This window comes from Haliotis rufescens, unplaced genomic scaffold (genome assembly GCF_023055435.1).
Source record: "Haliotis rufescens isolate VD_foot unplaced genomic scaffold, xgHalRufe1.0.p SCAF_4, whole genome shotgun sequence".
Lineage (NCBI taxonomy): Eukaryota > Metazoa > Mollusca > Gastropoda > Lepetellida > Haliotidae > Haliotis > Haliotis rufescens.
Window position 1 is genome coordinate 6,519,242 of NW_025964112.1, and position 17,894 is coordinate 6,537,135.

A 17,894-nucleotide genomic window follows, 5' to 3' on the forward strand; every position below is an offset into this window, starting at 1 on the left:
ACAGCAATATTCCAGCTATATACGTAAGTGTTCACGTCGTCACACTGCAATATTCCAGCTATATACGTAAGTGTTCACGTCGTCACACCGCAATATTCCAGCTATATACATAAGTGTTCACGTCGTCACACTGCAAAATTCCAGCCATATACCAATGGTGTTCACGTAGTAGCACAGCAATATTCCAGCTATATATGTTTGATGGGGAAGTCGAGTCTACCAAGAATAACAGATGGCTGATTGGTGCAGCATTCATGCCCTAATAATGCTATCTTGTTGGGGTCAGTTCAGTCTGAATCTATTCTACATTTCTATAAGTCTAATGACAAGGACGTGCATTGTAGTAGTAGTAGTAGTAGTAGTAGTAGTAGAAGTAGTAGTAGAAGTAGTAGTAGTAGTAGTAGTAGTAGTAGTAGTAGTAGTAGTAGTAGAAGTAGTTGTAGTTGTAGTAGTAAGTCTTACCTTTAAGACCAAGACTAACAGATTGCACATTGGTGCAGTATTCATGCCCTTATAATGCTATCTTGTTGGGGTCAGTTCAGTATGAATCTATGCTACATTTCTATAAGTCTAATGACAAGGACGTGCATTGTAATGGAAGAACAAGAACCACACCAAACAAAGTGCAGATCCATTAGCTGTAGTTACCACTGTTTCTAAGTACGTCCGGCTCAAGTGTTCCCGGTGTACACACAAGTACGTCCCACGTGGCAGGGAAGTGGCACAGTGTGGCTACTTCTGGGTCAGGTCATCATGATCGAGACCACGCGACACTTATGAGTCACGTGATGCTAACTGTACACGTCACTGGCATCACTGCTTCTCCGCGGCGGTCCATCTTTCTCCATCTTTTATAAACCTGCTGTGACGTCTTCTCACTGTTCTCAAAGCTGTTTAAATCTCAAAATCGGAGAAGATACGATTTAACATCCCGGGGGTGCTATCTTGTCATAAACTGTTCTTAAAATATTTTCCGCCGTTGAAGCTCGAACCCTTACGATTCGCTAATGATTCTCAGCTCGCTATTGCTTTCGTCAGTGGGGCCTAATGAACAGTGGGAAATAATCTGAAGTCATACTTTGGAATGTTAGTTATTATTTCTGGCAGTGTGTGTAAAATATGTTTCAGAGTTTGATGATGGAAATAAATCACAGACTCTGTATGATAGTTACATAAAGAAGACAAACCCCTTGAAATATTCATTCATTTATATGTGCAATTCGTCAAAAGGTATAACATATATAAACCATAAAGAATATCAAATTAATACAGATTTAAAAATATAACCAATAGATGCATATCAAAATTACTCAACACTTAACTCTAAATATAGTGTAAACATCACAAAACAAATGTTAAAATTGTGTAATAAAACAGTACAAACCGTGCTATAAAAAGATAACAAAATACAATAGCCACTGATTCCAACACCAACAGTAAATGCCACTTAAAATAAATGGCACAATGGCAACCAAATAACAAAAAGTGTCGCTAATCAGAATGCATGATCCAAGGACGGTGCGAGCCAATCAGATTTCAGAGATCAACTTGTGGGCAGGGTATCAATTTACATTTGGAACTGAAGGTGAAATATGATATGTTCCTCGATAAGCCTCCTGTCAACTGTGGGCGAGAACCTCATCCCGCACGTCTTGCATCTCCCAGTCCTAATTTGCATATTCATGTCTTGTCTGAAAGCCTTGCGTTCTGGGTAGAAGGCTGAGACTCCAGATGTGAACCTTGCCTTGGGGTAGACTTGAGCTGCGAACGTGTGACGTCTTGGGAAACGTGACTCAGTCCCCACGGTGGCGGTTTGGGTGACGTCCCTGCTTGTGACGTCACCTCCCCAAGCTACTCGCTTACGATTGGACTTCAGAGCACTGACTTGACGTCGTAGTTTCAGCACCTCCTGGCGTGCGGCTTTTGCCAGTCTTCTCTCCTCCTGGAAACAACATTGTGTATTTATTACGGGGCCTTAACGAATATATAATGACAGAGTAGTATGGGAAAGGCTATCTAGGAATGAGTGAGTGAATTTGGTTTAACGCAGCTTTGAACAATATATCAGTTGTGTTAGCGTTTCAGTTCGATGCGGGATGAACGTTCCAAGAGATGCAGGTCGCGTACTACTTTGGTGGTAACACCACGAACATGGGAATGGTGCTGACAACAAACATGAGGGCGAACATGGGATTGGAACTCACGATCGTGGGTTTCTGGCACACCTAAGGGACACAGCGAGTTCTTGCGCCTTATACAACTAAGCCACGCGAGAAATATGGAACGCATATTTAGCGTGATATTTCGTAGGTGCTTCGAAGATAAAATTTAAATGCAATAATGATGCCAAAACGAACCTAAATAGTTAATAAGCGTATTGTTATAAAAGTATTGAAGTCCTCAGTTTGGCACCTGAAACAATCCATATCCATGATAAACACTGTATGGTAACTAAAGGTTTTAGCCTTACATTAATTGTGAATGTGATTCACTGCCTGATAACGTACCCTGACGTTCTTCCTCAGTTCCTTGACAGTGTCCTGGACCATGATGATCTGGACCTGCTTCCCCGACACCTTGTCCTGCAGAGCCTTCAGGTCCTCCTCCTTGCGAGCTACTGCCTTCTTCAGACGGTCTACAATTCAGAAGGTACAATAAAATGTCAAAGCTATCATGATATCGCCATAATCTTCCCTTCCTCCGTGTCAAAAGGAAACCGACACATTTGTAGTAACCTACATTTAAATAGCCCCCATTAAAATAATGCCAACAGATCAGATCATGTAAGGCCAGCATGCCCAGTCCTCTACCCCCAGGACCCGTTGTGAGTGAAGGCCTGGCATATATATATAACAAGGCCTTCCAGGAAAGACGGGGCGGTCGGGTAGCCTAGTGGTTAAAGCGTTCGCTCGACACGCCGAAGACCCGGGTTCGATTCCCGACATTGGTACAATGTGTGAAGCCCATTTCTGGTGTCCCCCGCCGTGATATTGCTGGAATATTGCTAAAAGCGGCGTAAAACCAAACTCACTCACTCCAGGAAAGACAAGAAACGAAATTACATAGCTTACATTTCAAGTTCTTGAAGCCCCTTCTCGATGCCCCTACCATGGTGTCTGCATCAAAATATATACATCATTGCATCCATAGATAGCCAGAGACGACGTGAAAGGATTCCTCAATATACACCAGTGTAAACTGTTTACCATTTCTACTTCAAACGGTCATCAGGCATCCATGGGTTTGGGCGTTAATTGCATGAACTGCTCATGTTCGCTTACCGATTTTCTTTGAATTCTTTAGGCTCCATCCGTCCTGCTCTTCGTCCTCAAAGTGGAATGTTGTATCTATGGTAACGACACATACTCCATCAAAAAAACAACTGAAAGTTCTTGTCAGATACACCTATATACGTATACACGTGATGAATACAGTACGTGTAACATGAATGTGAACGGTACGTGCGTTTAGTGCATGTTGTGATGTTTGCTACGCGTGTGTTCAGTAAACAAAGTGATATTTTGCTATACGTGCGTTCAATACACAGTGACCATTTACAATATGTATGTTCAAAAAGTGATATTTTGCTGCACCTGCGTTCAGAAAGTGATATTTTGCTACACGTGCGTTCAATATACAAAGTGACCATTTACAATATGTATGTTTAGAAAGTGATATTTTGCTACACCTGCGTTCAGAAAGTGTTTTTTTGCTGCACCTGCGTTCAGAAAGTGATATTTTGCTACACGTGCGTTCATTATACAAAGTGACCATTTACAATATGTATGTTCAGAAAGCGATATTTTGCTACACCTCCGTTCAGAAAGTGATATTTTGCTACACGTGCGTTCATTATACAAAGTGACCATTTACAATATGTATGTTCAGAAAGCGATATTTTGCTACACCTCCGTTCAGAAAGTGATATTTTGCCGCACCTGCGTTCAGAAAGTGATATTTTGCTGCACGTGCGTTCAATACACAAAGTGACCATTTACAGTATGTGCGTTCACAAAGTGATATTTTGCTACACCTGCGTTCAGAAAGTGATATTTTGCTACACCTGCGTTCAGAAAGTGATATGTTGCTGCACGTGCGTTCAATATACAAAGTGACCATTTACAATATGTATGTTCAGAAAGTGATATTTTGCTGCACCTGCGTTCAGAAAGTGATATTTTGCTACACGTGCGTTCAATATACAAAGTGACCATTTACAATATGTATGTTCAGAAAGTGATATTTTGCTACACCTCCGTTCAGAAAGTGATATTTTGCCGCACCTGCGTTCAGAAAGTGATATTTTGCTGCACGTGCGTTCAATACACAAAGTGACCATTTACAGTATGTGCGTTCACAAAGTGATATTTTGCTACACCTGCGTTCAGAAAGTGATATTTTGCTACACCTGCGTTCAGAAAGTGATATGTTGCTGCACGTGCGTTCAATATACAAAGTGACCATTTACAATATGTATGTTCAGAAAGTGATATTTTGCTGCACCTGCGATCAGAAAGTGATATTTTGCTACACGTGCGTTCAATATACAAAGTGACCATTTACAATATGTATGTTCAGAAAGTGATATTTTGCAACACCTGCGTTCAGAAAGTGATATTTTGCTACACCTGCGTTCAGAAAGTGATATTTTGCTGCACGTGCGTTCAATACACAAAGTGACCATTTACAATATGTGCGTTCAGAAAGTGATATTTTGCTACACCTGCGTTCACAAAGTGATATTTTGCTACACCTGCGTTCAGAAAGTGATATTTTGCTGCACCTGCGTTCAATACACAAAGTCGTCATATACAATATGTGCGTTCACAAAGTGATATTTTGCTACACCTGCTTTCAGAAAGTGATATTTTGCTGCACCTGCGTTCAGAAAGTGATATTTTGCTACACCTGCGTTCAGAAAGTGATATTTTGCTGCACGTGCGTTCAATACACAAAGTGACCATTTACAGTATGTGCGTTCACAAAGTGATATTTTGCTACACCTGCGTTCAGAAAGTGATATTTTGCTACACCTGCGTTCAGAAAGTGATATGTTGCTGCACGTGCGTTCAATATACAAAGTGACCATTTACAATATGTATATTCAGAAAGTGATATTTTGCTGCACGTGCGTTCAATAAACAAAGTGACCATTTACAATATGTATGTTCAGAAAGTGATATTTTGCTGCACCTGCGATCAGAAAGTGATATTTTGCTACACGTGCGTTCAATATACAAAGTGACCATTTACAATATGTATGTTCAGAAAGTGATATTTTGCAACACCTGCGTTCAGAAAGTGATATTTTGCTACACCTGCGTTCAGAAAGTGATATTTTGCTGCACGTGCGTTCAATACACAAAGTGACCATTTACAATATGTGCGTTCAGAAAGTGATATTTTGCTACACCTGCGTTCACAAAGTGATATTTTGCTACACCTGCGTTCAGAAAGTGATATTTTGCTGCACCTGCGTTCAATACACAAAGTCGTCATATACAATATGTGCGTTCACAAAGTGATATTTTGCTACACCTGCTTTCAGAAAGTGATATTTTGCTGCACCTGCGTTCACAAAGTGATATTTTGCTACACCTGCGTTCAGAAAGAGATATTTTGCTACAACTGCGTTCAGAAAGTGATATTTTGCTACACCTGCGTTCAGAAAGTGATATTTTGCTGCACCTGCGTTCAGAAAGTGATATTTTGCTGTGCTGCACGTGTGTTCAGTACAAAAAGTGATATACAAAAAGTATCATAGAAGGCTGCTGTATGCATTATGATAGGGTAGAATACTTACCCTGTGGCGGATCAACGCATTCTTTGGACTCATCTCTAACGACCTTCACCTCAGTCTGTTGACCTTTCTCGGATGCATTCTGAGAAAAAAAGATACCAAGATTCTTGCAAAGCAATTGCCAGGACACCATCATTATATCTGTGCTCGTCGATTTTGTCAGGTGAAAATAATATATCTTCTTTAGAGGTACCTAGTGCTTAAAGTATGTTGTAAGAGCCGACTGAGTGAGTGGACCTAAACGCCGTCTTAAGCAATATTTAAGTAACACCACGCAGTATCAGCTAAATGTGGGAGGCCCTGATTATGTTTCTTGGTTTGTCAGCACTCTAGCTCGTTCTCTCGGTTTTCATGTAAGTGGTCAACGTCTAAAACCGGCATCACCTATTGGCCACCTTTACACAGTCATTGGCGGCGCCCTAATCTATCGGGACACCTCTACACAGCAATTGGCGGCGCCCTAATCTTTTTGGCCACCTCTACACAGCAATTGGCGGCGCCCTGATCTATTTGGCCACCTCAACACAGCAATTGGCGGCGCCCTTATCTATCTGGACACCTCTACACAGCGATTGGCGGCGCCTAATCTATCTAAATTCTCACCAACTGTATTTATCTTAACTTGTATATGGGCCGATGGCCTTTGATACAATAAACGTCTTTGACTTTGACTTTGATTAGCGGCGCCCTAATCTATTTGGACACATCTACACAGCGATTGGCGGCGCCCTAATCCATCTGGACGCCCCTACACAGCGATTGGCGGCGCCCTTATCTATTTGGCCACCACTACACAGCGATTGGCGGCGCCCTAATCTATCTGGACACCTCTACACAGCAATTGGCGGCGCCCTAATCTATTTGGACACCTCTACACAGCGGATGGCGGTGCCCTAATCTATCTGGACACCTCTACACAGCGATTGGCGGCGCCCTTATCTATTTGGCTACCACTACACAGCGATTGGCGGCGCCCTAATCTATCTGGACACCTCTACACAGCGATTGGCGACGCCCTAATCTATCTGGACACCTCTATACAGCGATTGGCGGCGCCCTAATCTATCTGGACACCTCTACACAGCGATTGGCGGCCCCCTAATCTATCTGGACACCTCTACACCGCGATTGGCGGCAGCCTAATCTATCTGGACACCTCTACACAGCGATTGGCGGCGCCCTGATCTATCTGGACACCTCTATACAGCGATTGGCGGCGCCCTTATTGATTTGGCCACCTCCACACAGCAATTGGCGGCGCCCTCATCTATCTGGACACCTCTGCACAGCGATTGGCGGCGCCCTAATCTATCTGGACACCTCTATACAGCGATTGGCGGCGCCCTGATCTATTTGGCCACCTCTACACAGCAATTGGCGGCGCCCTGATCTATCTGGACACCTCTGCACAGCGACTGGCGGCGCCCTTATCTATCTGGCCACCTCTACATCGCGATTGGCGGGGCCCTAGTCTATCTGGACACCTCCACACGGCGATTGGCGGCGCCCTAATCTATTTGGCAACCTCAACACAGATATTGGCGGCGCCCTAATCTATCTGGACGCTTCTACACAGCGATTGGCGGCGCCCTAATCTATTTGGCCACCACTACACAGCGATTGGCGGCGCCCTAATCTATCTGGACACCTCTACACAGCAATTGGCGGCGCCCTTATCTATTTGGACACCTCTACACGGCGAATGGCGGCGCCCTAATCTATCTGGACACCTCTACACAGCGATTGGCGGCGCCCTTATCTATTTGGCGACCACTACACAGCGATTGGCGGCGCCCTAATCTATCTGGACACCACTACACAGCGATTGGCGGCGCCCTAATCTATCTGGACACCTCTACACCGCGATTGGCGGCGCCCTAATCTATCTTGACACCTCTACACAGCGATTGGCGGCGCCCTAATCTATCTGGACACCTCTATACAGCGATTGGCGGCGCCCTAATCTATCTGGACACCTCTACGCAGACTATTTGGCTATCACTGCATCACTTCGGGCTTTCCTTCAACATAAAGCTGACACGCCGTGATATAACTGGAATAGTATTCAAAGCGGCGTTGAACCAAAATTACCCACTACTGTGGGAGCCGATGTAGATAGTGACGCAGGTCACGCCATTATCAGGACCCATTTGGGGATTCGAACCCATAAACAGCTGATCATGATATGAGTAAGGGGTACAGCTATAAACAGCGACTAAATCGGGCCGTCTCTACACAGGCTATTTGACCACATCTACACATCGATGGGCTGCACCCTAGTCCATTGACCCACATGTGCCCCTGTAAAAATACATACACTAACTCACTGCGGCTTTGTCTGAAAAACGCAAACGTAACGAGACCATATTGTCTTTCACAAATGACATTAGCGTTAAGACGATCGTAACTTTCTTAGTAGCGCTACGACCCCTTTGTTGGATGGAACCCTGGGGTATTATTCCTACCTGGGGTGCCGAGGTCGATGTAACCTGACCTTTCTCCAGCTGATGTTTCTCAGCCAGGGTAACCGCCAGTGCCTGGTCGAGGAGTGCGTTCGTTTCGTTTGTCTTCTGAACATTTCTCACCATGCCCATGACATTGGACAACGAACTCATGAGGATTGGGCTGGGGAGGTCCTTCGCGCTGCTCTTTGTTGCATCCTTTCAACAACAAAAAACGGGGGCATTTATGAGCGGATTTGGGAAATATTCGGTATGCCTCCGGTGGATCAGTTTTTATCGAGTGAGAGAATGCAAGTTGATTTACGCCTCAATCAGCAATATCCTAACCATATTTCGTTAGTCTGTAAATGATCGAATCTGGACCAGACAAACTGATGATTGAAAGCATGAGCACCCGCCAAATATATCGATGTCCGGAGTACGACGATACACAATGAGTCAGGACTCCCCATAAAGCAACCTTAATGCTACGATTGCCGCATTCCAAAAGCTTTGATAAGGATAAGATTAAAACAGTCCAGGTCAAACATTGTGATCCTAATTTTGGCCTTATTCTGGCCCGAAATCCAAAATGACAGAACCCGTGACAGAATCCGGGCAGGCATGTAGGTTCCCAGTGACTCAATGGATCGGGTGGCTCCCTGACTTTGTTTGTTGCATGAAGTCACTAAATGGGTGGGGTTGTCAGGCTCGCTGACTTGGTTTATAACCTGTCATCGCACCCAGATGTCTACGATCGATGCTCATGATGTCAATCGCAGAATTGTCTGGTTCAGGCTCAATTATTTACAGGCCGCCGTCATACAGCTGGAATTCATATGACAAAACAAATTACAAAAAAAAAAAAATGTATTCCAGGTTAGAGTAACTTTAACATAGACTAACAACGAATAACAGGGATCGCGAGGGGATTCCGGCCTAGAGTAGGTCACCAGCAATCCGCGAGGTCTGGTCAGGACTTGGTTGCCATCGTACCCAGACGGTTAGGGGTTGCACATAATATCAATTATTGGTTTTCCTGGATCAGGTTCGATATTTCACAAACCGCCGTCATATAGCTCGAATACTTCTGAGTGCGGCGTTAAACAATAAACAAACAGACCGAGAAGGTAACTTGCCTCACCTTTTCATCCAAGCTCTTCTGGAGAGTCTCTACCTCTTCCTTGAGTTTCTGCACGTTCTCCTCTGCTGCCAGGAACCGCTGGCGGTAGTGACTCAGGACTCCCTGACTGATGACACATCCGGTGCAGTCAGGTGCGCAGCCGAGAGGTCGTGGCGGGGCAGCGGTGGAGCCTGGGATGAGATTGATGAGGCCCTGGAGGATCTGTATGGCCTTCTGTATCTTCTCTTGTTTTTCCTGATTAAAACATACGACGTATTATGTGCGAATTCCCTTTTCTACATAAGGGTGGTCAGTTAAACAATGTTCACATTTCCATCGTTAATGATGTCTGTGTCAGATTGTGCCCTAATATTAACATAGTTTGCATTGATATGATAAAACTACCATAGTCATTAACGAGTGTGGATTGTCACAGTACTTTCTTCAGCTCAACAAGAGTTTACCGTGGCAGGATACTCTGGATGGACAAACTTACAACGGATACTGATACGGACAATCATACACATGTCACACATTAACATTAATTGAATTGATGTAAAATTTAAGTTAATATAAAATTAAATTAAGAATCTGTACAGCACATTTTCCAATTAACAGTTGCGCAAATGCGCTTTGACTCTGATCGATCTAGTCAAAAACTCTCTTGAAGAGACAGGTTTTGAGTGTCTTACCAAAGTTTGTTAGGTTTTCTGTCTCTCTGATTTCTTGTGGCAGATTGTTCCATAGCAATGGGCCAGAATGAATGTTGAAATGACCATAACCATATGTTTTGGTACGTGGCAACACTCGCAATTTGGTCTTTTGAAAGATTTATCTGGATTGGGATCGTAATCTCATTTTTAGACTCTCTATTTGGGGGGGGCGGTCGGGTAGCCTAGTGGTTAAAGCGTTAGCTCGTCACGCCGAAGACCCGGGTTCGATTCCCGACATGGGTACAATGTGTGAAGCCCATTTCTGGTGTCCCCCGCCGTGATATTGCTGGAATATTGCTATAAGCGGCGTAAAACCTACTCACTTTCACTGAAATTGTTCAGTTTATAAAAGCGAAGATTCCTGTGAATGGTATGTCCACAGTTATCAATGACCATCAGAGATAGTCGAGACACACCCATACCCAACCCAAACCACCCACCCCCACACACCCCTACCCCTAACACCCATCAGAAAACGTGAACACTTCGACCGTGATCGACCCATGCAAGAACATACTAGTATATAACATATTATATATCCTTTGCTTATGTTAAAGTATATGTTACAACAGTCGAATCACTATGGTCGCTTTCTGAAACGGGGCATCTGACATTAACAGTTACGTTGTTATGACCTCTGGAGCATGTTCGCCTACCCTCTTCTTCTTCTCTGCGTTAAATACTGCGACGGCACTTTTGCCTTCGTCAACACTGTACAGTGGCACGACTTTAGCAAAGGCATCGTTGCTGGAAAACAGATTAGGCAGGCAGCCACTAATTCCAAGTTCGGACCTTGACTTAGTGGAATCTAGGGGCACATCTGAAAACGTTAGGTCATCATCGGACAGCAATGGAATACATTCTTCTTCCGGGATGACGGAGGACTCCTTGTCCTGAAGAACCTGTGGAACTAGTTCCTTATACAGCTTCTCGATAGCCCCCTCTACTGGGGGATACTCAGGCTTTGCTGTCTTAGGAAGAGGAATCTCCTTGTCTTGATTTGGTGCCTTAAGCTCATCGCTCTCGAAGAAAAGGGACGTCGCCTCCTCGTCAACATCTTCGTCGAAAAATATGGAATAGGATCGTCGATCATTGACGTCAGCTAAGGGCTGGTAGGTTTTGGGGGATCCAGAGAAATCTTTCAGAAGAACCGGCATGTAAGGTACCAATGACTGATCATCAACTGGTTCGTACTCCTTCACAATGGTGTTTTCAGGGAGGAGTCCTAGTTCTTCAAACCAGCTCTTCCCTGTAAAGTCTCCGGACAAGGTGTTGCTGTCCAAAGCGATCTTCACAGGCGTATCCACATCCTCTAGGTTGGAAGGGGAGCTGTGTCCTGAGTCCGACTCACTCAGTAAGCTTATGGTTTCCAAGTCTGACGAAAAAAGGAAGCTTACATTAATAACTGACTGTAATATACATGAGTGGGCACTGTAAGAAATGAATAAAGCACCATGTATGGCATGTCACTATATTAAAGGCCTGGTGCTTTACGGGAACGTATTACGCTGAACAGAGTTCTGACGACTAGTGAGTCAGTCAATGTCGGATCCATGGGTCCTGGTTCGAATCTAAGACTCGATGAAGATTCTTGGTTTGTCCAATGCTCATTGCTTACATCAAAGTACCAAACATCAAAGACCTTCCAACATTGGCTGACATAGCGAGATAATATCAGAGGCTATGAAAGCGGATAAAAACCCATTCACATTTCCGCTGCAATCTGTACATTTCTAGGTCATTTCATAAAATGAGTTTCTATTTAATGCAGCGTAGCAGTTATTCCGCCTGTGTACAGGTTATTGTATCTTTTTGTACTGAGGATAATCCAGTGGTTCTTGAAAACATAATAGTTACTATTGTCAAAAAATCTTAAAATCTGGAAAATCTTAGTTTGTCTGATTTATATAACACTTTATATAATCCCATCACTGTCAGTATGCTATCTGTTTCTATATTTATATTGAGGTTTATTAGCTAATAGAGCGCATCCAAAATATATTGTAACTATGGGTCATGTGGCCTTCTTTACTGAATAAAATTCTGTCTGTCTGTCTGTCTATTGTCAACCACGTGTTCCAGAGAAATGTTTGTGCCTCTTTGCCGTACAACGATTGGCTGATCGAGGGTTCGAATCTCAGATTAGCCCTGATTATGATCCTTGGTTTGTCAGCTCCAACCAGTGCGTCTGGGTTCTAGCCAAGTGGTAAACATCTACAACCTTCACAACGTCTGGCGCTCCTGCCATTTGAGACACACACTCTGGTATAATATAATACTGACTGTTCAAATAGGCGTTTAACTCACCCAGAGCGTAACTCATGCTGATTTCTTATCATCTTAAGACCGTTTCATTACCTTAGTGTTATATGGATGTGTAATTAATTGTTATAAAAAGATTGTAGCTAACATAAACTGTATAACCGAGAAGATCATTGCATTGAATTTCGAAAATGATTAGTTGTCACGAATGTATTTAATGTAAACAGTGGTTTGGAAGTTATTATATTTAGATGCTCGATTTTTCTGTAAACTTCCGGAATAGTATGGATGTCAAGCGTTTTAGAAACGTGTGGAATATTCTGCGAAGTTCTAGCGACCTTCTAGTGACACTAGACTGGTCAAGCACTATGTGGAGAGTGCTGGAAACTGTTTGGACTATATAAGTCGAGCGGCCGCGTCCCTGTCTCATCTCACAATTCAGCTCTAGTTACATCATGACCAGCTTTTGCGTGAAGATCACTTATCACCCCGGATTCCAAGCCTGGGCTGCGGAAAGGTGAATATTATTATCACTGAACCTTTTGCTATCACCACTGTATCACCACATATATTGTATTTGATACTGCCATTGAATATTGCACTTCCACTCTATTGCATACTTTCGTTCTCTTTGTTGGTTGTTTAACGCCGCACTCAGCAATATCCCTGCTCTATGACGGCGGTCTGTAAATAATCGAGTCTGGACCAGACAATCCAGTGGTTGATATCATAAGAATCGATCCACGCGATTGGGATCAGTGACATGCATCAACCAAGTCAGCGAGCCTGACCACCCGATACTTCCATTGTAATTGTTGTGCAGGAATGTGTATTGATTTGTAAACCAATTAAGTGTGTATAACAGGTGTTGATTGTAATACCATTTGTTGGTTATTTGTTGGTTTCACACTAAGTTCTTTTCTGGTTTAACATATTGTTACAATTTAGCAATCGACACGTGACAATACAAAAATGAACTTGCCTACAAAGTTGTTGCTGAAGGATTCAACCACTGACAAGGATGACGCTTCATGTAGGGGGCGCTCGAGGAGGTCAAAGTTAAGATCCGGTTCTTCGGGTTCACCGATACGGAATGAACAACTGACGCCTACGACGTCTCCAGTGGCAGTGACGTAGAGGAGTTGGAATTTGTCTTCATTTTTGTAACTTGACTGAAACAAATCCGTGGAATATGAAGAACCTTTAGGTGACGACATAATCTTGAATCCCCTAGCTGCGGCTACTGTATATCTTCATCAGATCAAAACAAAGTATTTGAAGTGTTTGATTAATGAAGAGATTGGTATATAGAAAATATTAAACAAATTTATTATAGGAAGTCAGAAATGTAGAAGCGTGCTGTAAATTCCACAGCACACATTGCCAGATTTTTCTAACGAGACGATTCGTACACCCGTGTTGTGACATATGGAAAATCGGAAAGAAAACGATGAACGGATGACAGGGTACGGTAATCGCAGCTATGTATCCACATGATCTGAGCGACTGCCAAATCCGCTACATGGCTGAGTTTTTGCCGTTGCTACCTAGCATTCTGAGGAGCGGTCGGGTAGCCTAGTGGTTGAAGCGTTCGCTCGTCACGCCGAAGACTCGGGTTCGATTACCGACATGGGTACAATGTGTGAAGCCCATTTCTGGTGTCCCCCTCCGTGACATTGCTGGAATATTGCTTAAAGGGCAAGTTCACACGGAAATGAACCAATTTTTCTTGTACTTTTTCCACATTAAAAGTGTTAACATAGAAGTGTCATAGACAAAAATATAAAAACATCATATTTAATTAACATATTTTTTGCATTAAAACGATTTATATTTTTCACATTTACCAAGTGTTCTATTTCCATAACAAAAACACCATGGCTTATGCCCCTTGCAATATGACGTCATTGGTGCCAATTGATAAACATTATGACGTCATCATGCTTTGTTAGAGCCGCTTCACGTGGTGTAGGTACAGTTTTGTGATTCTAGCGTCTCAGATGCCAGCCAGAATTGTGTTATGCTGAGTCACCACTGCGCCGGAGTGTGTCGTAGACCATGTTGTTTTACCGCAAACTGGTCCTTGATATCTTTTGCGTTGAGAATAGACAGGGACCCAGTTGAATTGGCACCAATTACGTCATAATCTAAGGGGGATAACTCAGGCCTATTTCGCTCGTCAAACGAAGGCCTCATAACGGCATATCATTTTAACACTATTGTGAGCTTCCTACTTTCACTGTGAAAAAAAATGAGCGTATATTTTCAAACACAGATACTAACTAATTCTAAAATTGCGTTTTGTTTAGAAAAAGAAAGAAAGTGATTTTTGCGTGTACACTTCCCCTTTAACGCGGCGTAAAACCATACTCACTCACTCACCTAGCATACCGACTCACTAGATATGTGTGGGCGGACTTCAACGCCACAAAGTCGGCTGTAAGGGTAAAATGGTACACCAATGCAGCCAGGGGACTCGGAAATGAAATACTGTTGAAAGCGGCGTTGATCCAAACTCACTCACTAACTCACTCACTCACTTACCCAGGAGGACCGGGGTACAACAACCCTGCGTCTTCTCGGTGCACGTGCACTGACATCTTTTATCGGTGCCCATTGGTAATTGATGTAGGAGCTGGTTGATGCCCAGCCAGGCCGGAACAGACCCACCCAGTCGTACGACGATCCTACGACGGCTTCCCCTAGCAGATAGGAGACGCGTAGGTCACTGGTTGGGGAGTAGTACTTCTTTATGCGGTCGAACAATACTAGTTCGTTGTCGAGACTGATGTCCTCGATTTCGTTGTCACTAAGACTCAGCAAAGTGTCCATGTCCCTGAAAAAAACTGTTGCAAGGCGACAGGGTAATTACAGGGTTGTATTCTGGGGCTTTGTCTTTTAGAAGGGGTCTAAATAGGAACCACAGAGCGCTTTGTATCAACGACACATCACGGCTTATTGTACACTGAGGGGCAAAAGAAACTATACCTCTAGGTTGATTTTATCATATGTGTGATTTTCAATTAAAAATATTTGCGATATTATTTTTAAAAGAATTAACAGTATTCAAAGAATATTTCGAGATGGTTTTATTTTCTATTTAAAATATCTTAACTTTGCGATATTATGTATAAAATATGAACTGTACTGATGCTTTAATCTCTTTGCATAATACACAACAGCCGATGGGTATCTTAGACATCTTATCTTTAAAAATCAATACATTTGCTTTTTTCGGCACAAATTGACAACATATCAAACATGGTTTGGGTCATGTGGTTGCAAATCTATTCCTAACCCAAGTCTTCATTTAACCATTTTATTTTTACACAAAATTGCCCAGCCATATTACTTTTTACAAGGTGTATATATTATTATGCCAGTCATCTCATCGCCTTGATGTTTCTAATATAGGATTAAGAAACATGTGTTTATTTTAACACACACAAGTAGAAACAAAGCGTGAAAAAGTCAATGAACGGTAGACTCTGTCCATATTTCATTATTTCCTCCGGAGTTGTGACGAGAAAGTAAGGCTTATATTTAAGTTTAGTAATTCAAATGGAATTTAAACGTGATGGGAAGAAATCATAAGCTGTAGTTGGTCCTAGACTTATTTGGGTTTTTATTACACGCCCATCTAGAGGTCGGCGAGATAAATATACTGTGCCGGTCAATCCCCTTGATAACTACACTTGGTTTCCAAAATATTAAAGAGAATGGTATAAAAAGACATAGACACAACTTTTGTAGATATGCATGCCCATCTTAAATACAAAACTAATCGATAAATTGCAAAATAAAAATATAATCGGTGTTATAAATATAGGGTACGGCAAAATATTCTATTTGAGGACGTTTCTACATTGCATGTATAGTCATCAAGTTGGCGCGAAAACGTTTCAGAATAAATCGTCTGAACGGTTTGTGCATAAATTGCTTTAAGAGCACACGAAGACCTCAGAAACCTTCCATGTCGTCAGGTGGCGGGCAAACACGTAGAGGATATTTTTCACATCCAATATCAGCACATTGTACTCAATAATTGGATGATTTGGCGGAGCCAAAAATCTTACCTTCCTTGCAAGGTTCGTTGTCCCGGTATTATGACGTCACAGTGTAAAAGGTCAACGGAGTTCGACAGTGCTGACGTCATACAGTCGCGATCCTATGTGGAACCGAGGCTCCGGCGCAGTGATGACTTCGCATTACGCAAAGTAGACAGCAATGAGCACCGGTTTGGAGAGTGTCCTCGATCACCTCGTAACACACAATGATCTCAGCTCTAGGACCATAGAGGACCTAGTCTCCATACATAACGTACACTCTCTTGACTCGTGATAGGGAGTTGAAAGTAAACTTTTATCCAACCATAAAAAATGTTCAGGGGTGCTGTAGAGTTTTCATTTTTCTTCATAAACTATTCACGGTGCTTGTTTTTGTTGCTATTATTTTCGTTTATGATTTTTTCATAGTCTACCCGTATCCAAATTTTGTGACATTAATCAAATTTAGCATTATATTTCTCTGAGTGTTTTGATTTCAACGTTTAATTGGAACCAAAGTGTGCTTTCTTTCGTAAACCATCAACGACCAAATAAACTAAATATCAACAGAGAACATACCCATGCGCGTACTTTTTTATTTCATTTATTTACAAAAGACATCCACCCATATGTAAATGTGCACACAGGAAAGACATCCCATGTGAGTAGGCACTGTCCTATACCTCATCAATCACTGGATTGTCTGGTCTAGACTCGATTATTTACACAGACCGCCGTCATATAGCTGGAACATTGCTGAGTGCGGCGTAAAACAAGAAGCAAACAAACAAACAAATATAATACCTCACTGACGCATGGGTTCAAATTTTAACCAAAAAAGACGATATATAACTACTCCAAATGAGACTTCTGTAATTTCACTAAAATCTCTTGAAATCCATTAACAGTATTCCCTTCAAGTGAAGTAAGATATACAAAATAGACTTCCTTAGGCTAAAACAGGGAAATGTATCGGGCATCGGCGTGTGAGTCATTTTGTATTGCCAATATTGAATAATAAATTGATCTCGTCATATGGAGCAGACTCCTATTATTTATGCTTGACAACTGACATTGTATTAAAGAACCAAGATCAGTGTGTGTCCAGTTGTGTTTATTGATAATTTTGTTCGGGGAAAAAAAAAATTCTTCCCCCCTCACTTTTGTTTTCAATAAAAAAAATAAAATAAAATGCTACCGCCTTCCTTACTTTTAAGAAAAATGTGCCTGAGAAATATTGAAATCGTTTTATGCAGCCAAAATACGTTTGAAATGCATTTTTCGTTGTACGTGAGCCCAGTGTAGATAGAAACATAGTCCCTGAACCTACACTGATGGGGAAATGTGACTAACTCGGGGATTGGTCAGAATAAAATCCGAGTGTGATGACGTCAATGGGTGAGCAGATCATTACGTTTGTCATCTGATTGATCCTGGGTGTCATCGCACCCGGCCGAGCTGCAACTACTGCATCGTGGCTGCCCTGGGGGACAGGCCACGTAACGTCAA

At 42.5% G+C, this 17,894-nt stretch overlaps 1 protein-coding gene across 2 annotated transcripts; it reads right to left on the minus strand.

Moving 5' to 3' along the window:
• Positions 1 to 1,193: 1,193 nt before the first annotated feature.
• On the minus strand, positions 1,194 to 16,481 carry LOC124143039 (tax1-binding protein 1 homolog A-like). 2 transcript variants are annotated; one of them, XM_046511833.2, is made up of 10 exons: positions 16,416 to 16,481; positions 14,884 to 15,185; positions 13,322 to 13,511; positions 10,734 to 11,452; positions 9,386 to 9,619; positions 8,266 to 8,460; positions 5,804 to 5,882; positions 3,282 to 3,347; positions 2,508 to 2,635; positions 1,194 to 1,942 (listed from the first exon to the last, which is right to left on the minus strand). In XM_046511833.2, the coding sequence occupies exons 2-10, from the start codon at positions 15,169 to 15,171 to the stop codon at positions 1,568 to 1,570; spliced, it is 2,274 nt and encodes a 757-aa protein (XP_046367789.2). In that variant the 5' UTR covers positions 15,172 to 15,185; positions 16,416 to 16,481; the 3' UTR covers positions 1,194 to 1,567. The 2 variants fall into 2 exon arrangements, with proteins under 2 accessions (XP_046367789.2, XP_046367788.2); XM_046511832.2 differs by lacking the exon at positions 16,416 to 16,481 and having other exon boundaries at positions 14,884 to 15,215.
• Positions 16,482 to 17,894: the final 1,413 nt, after the last annotated feature.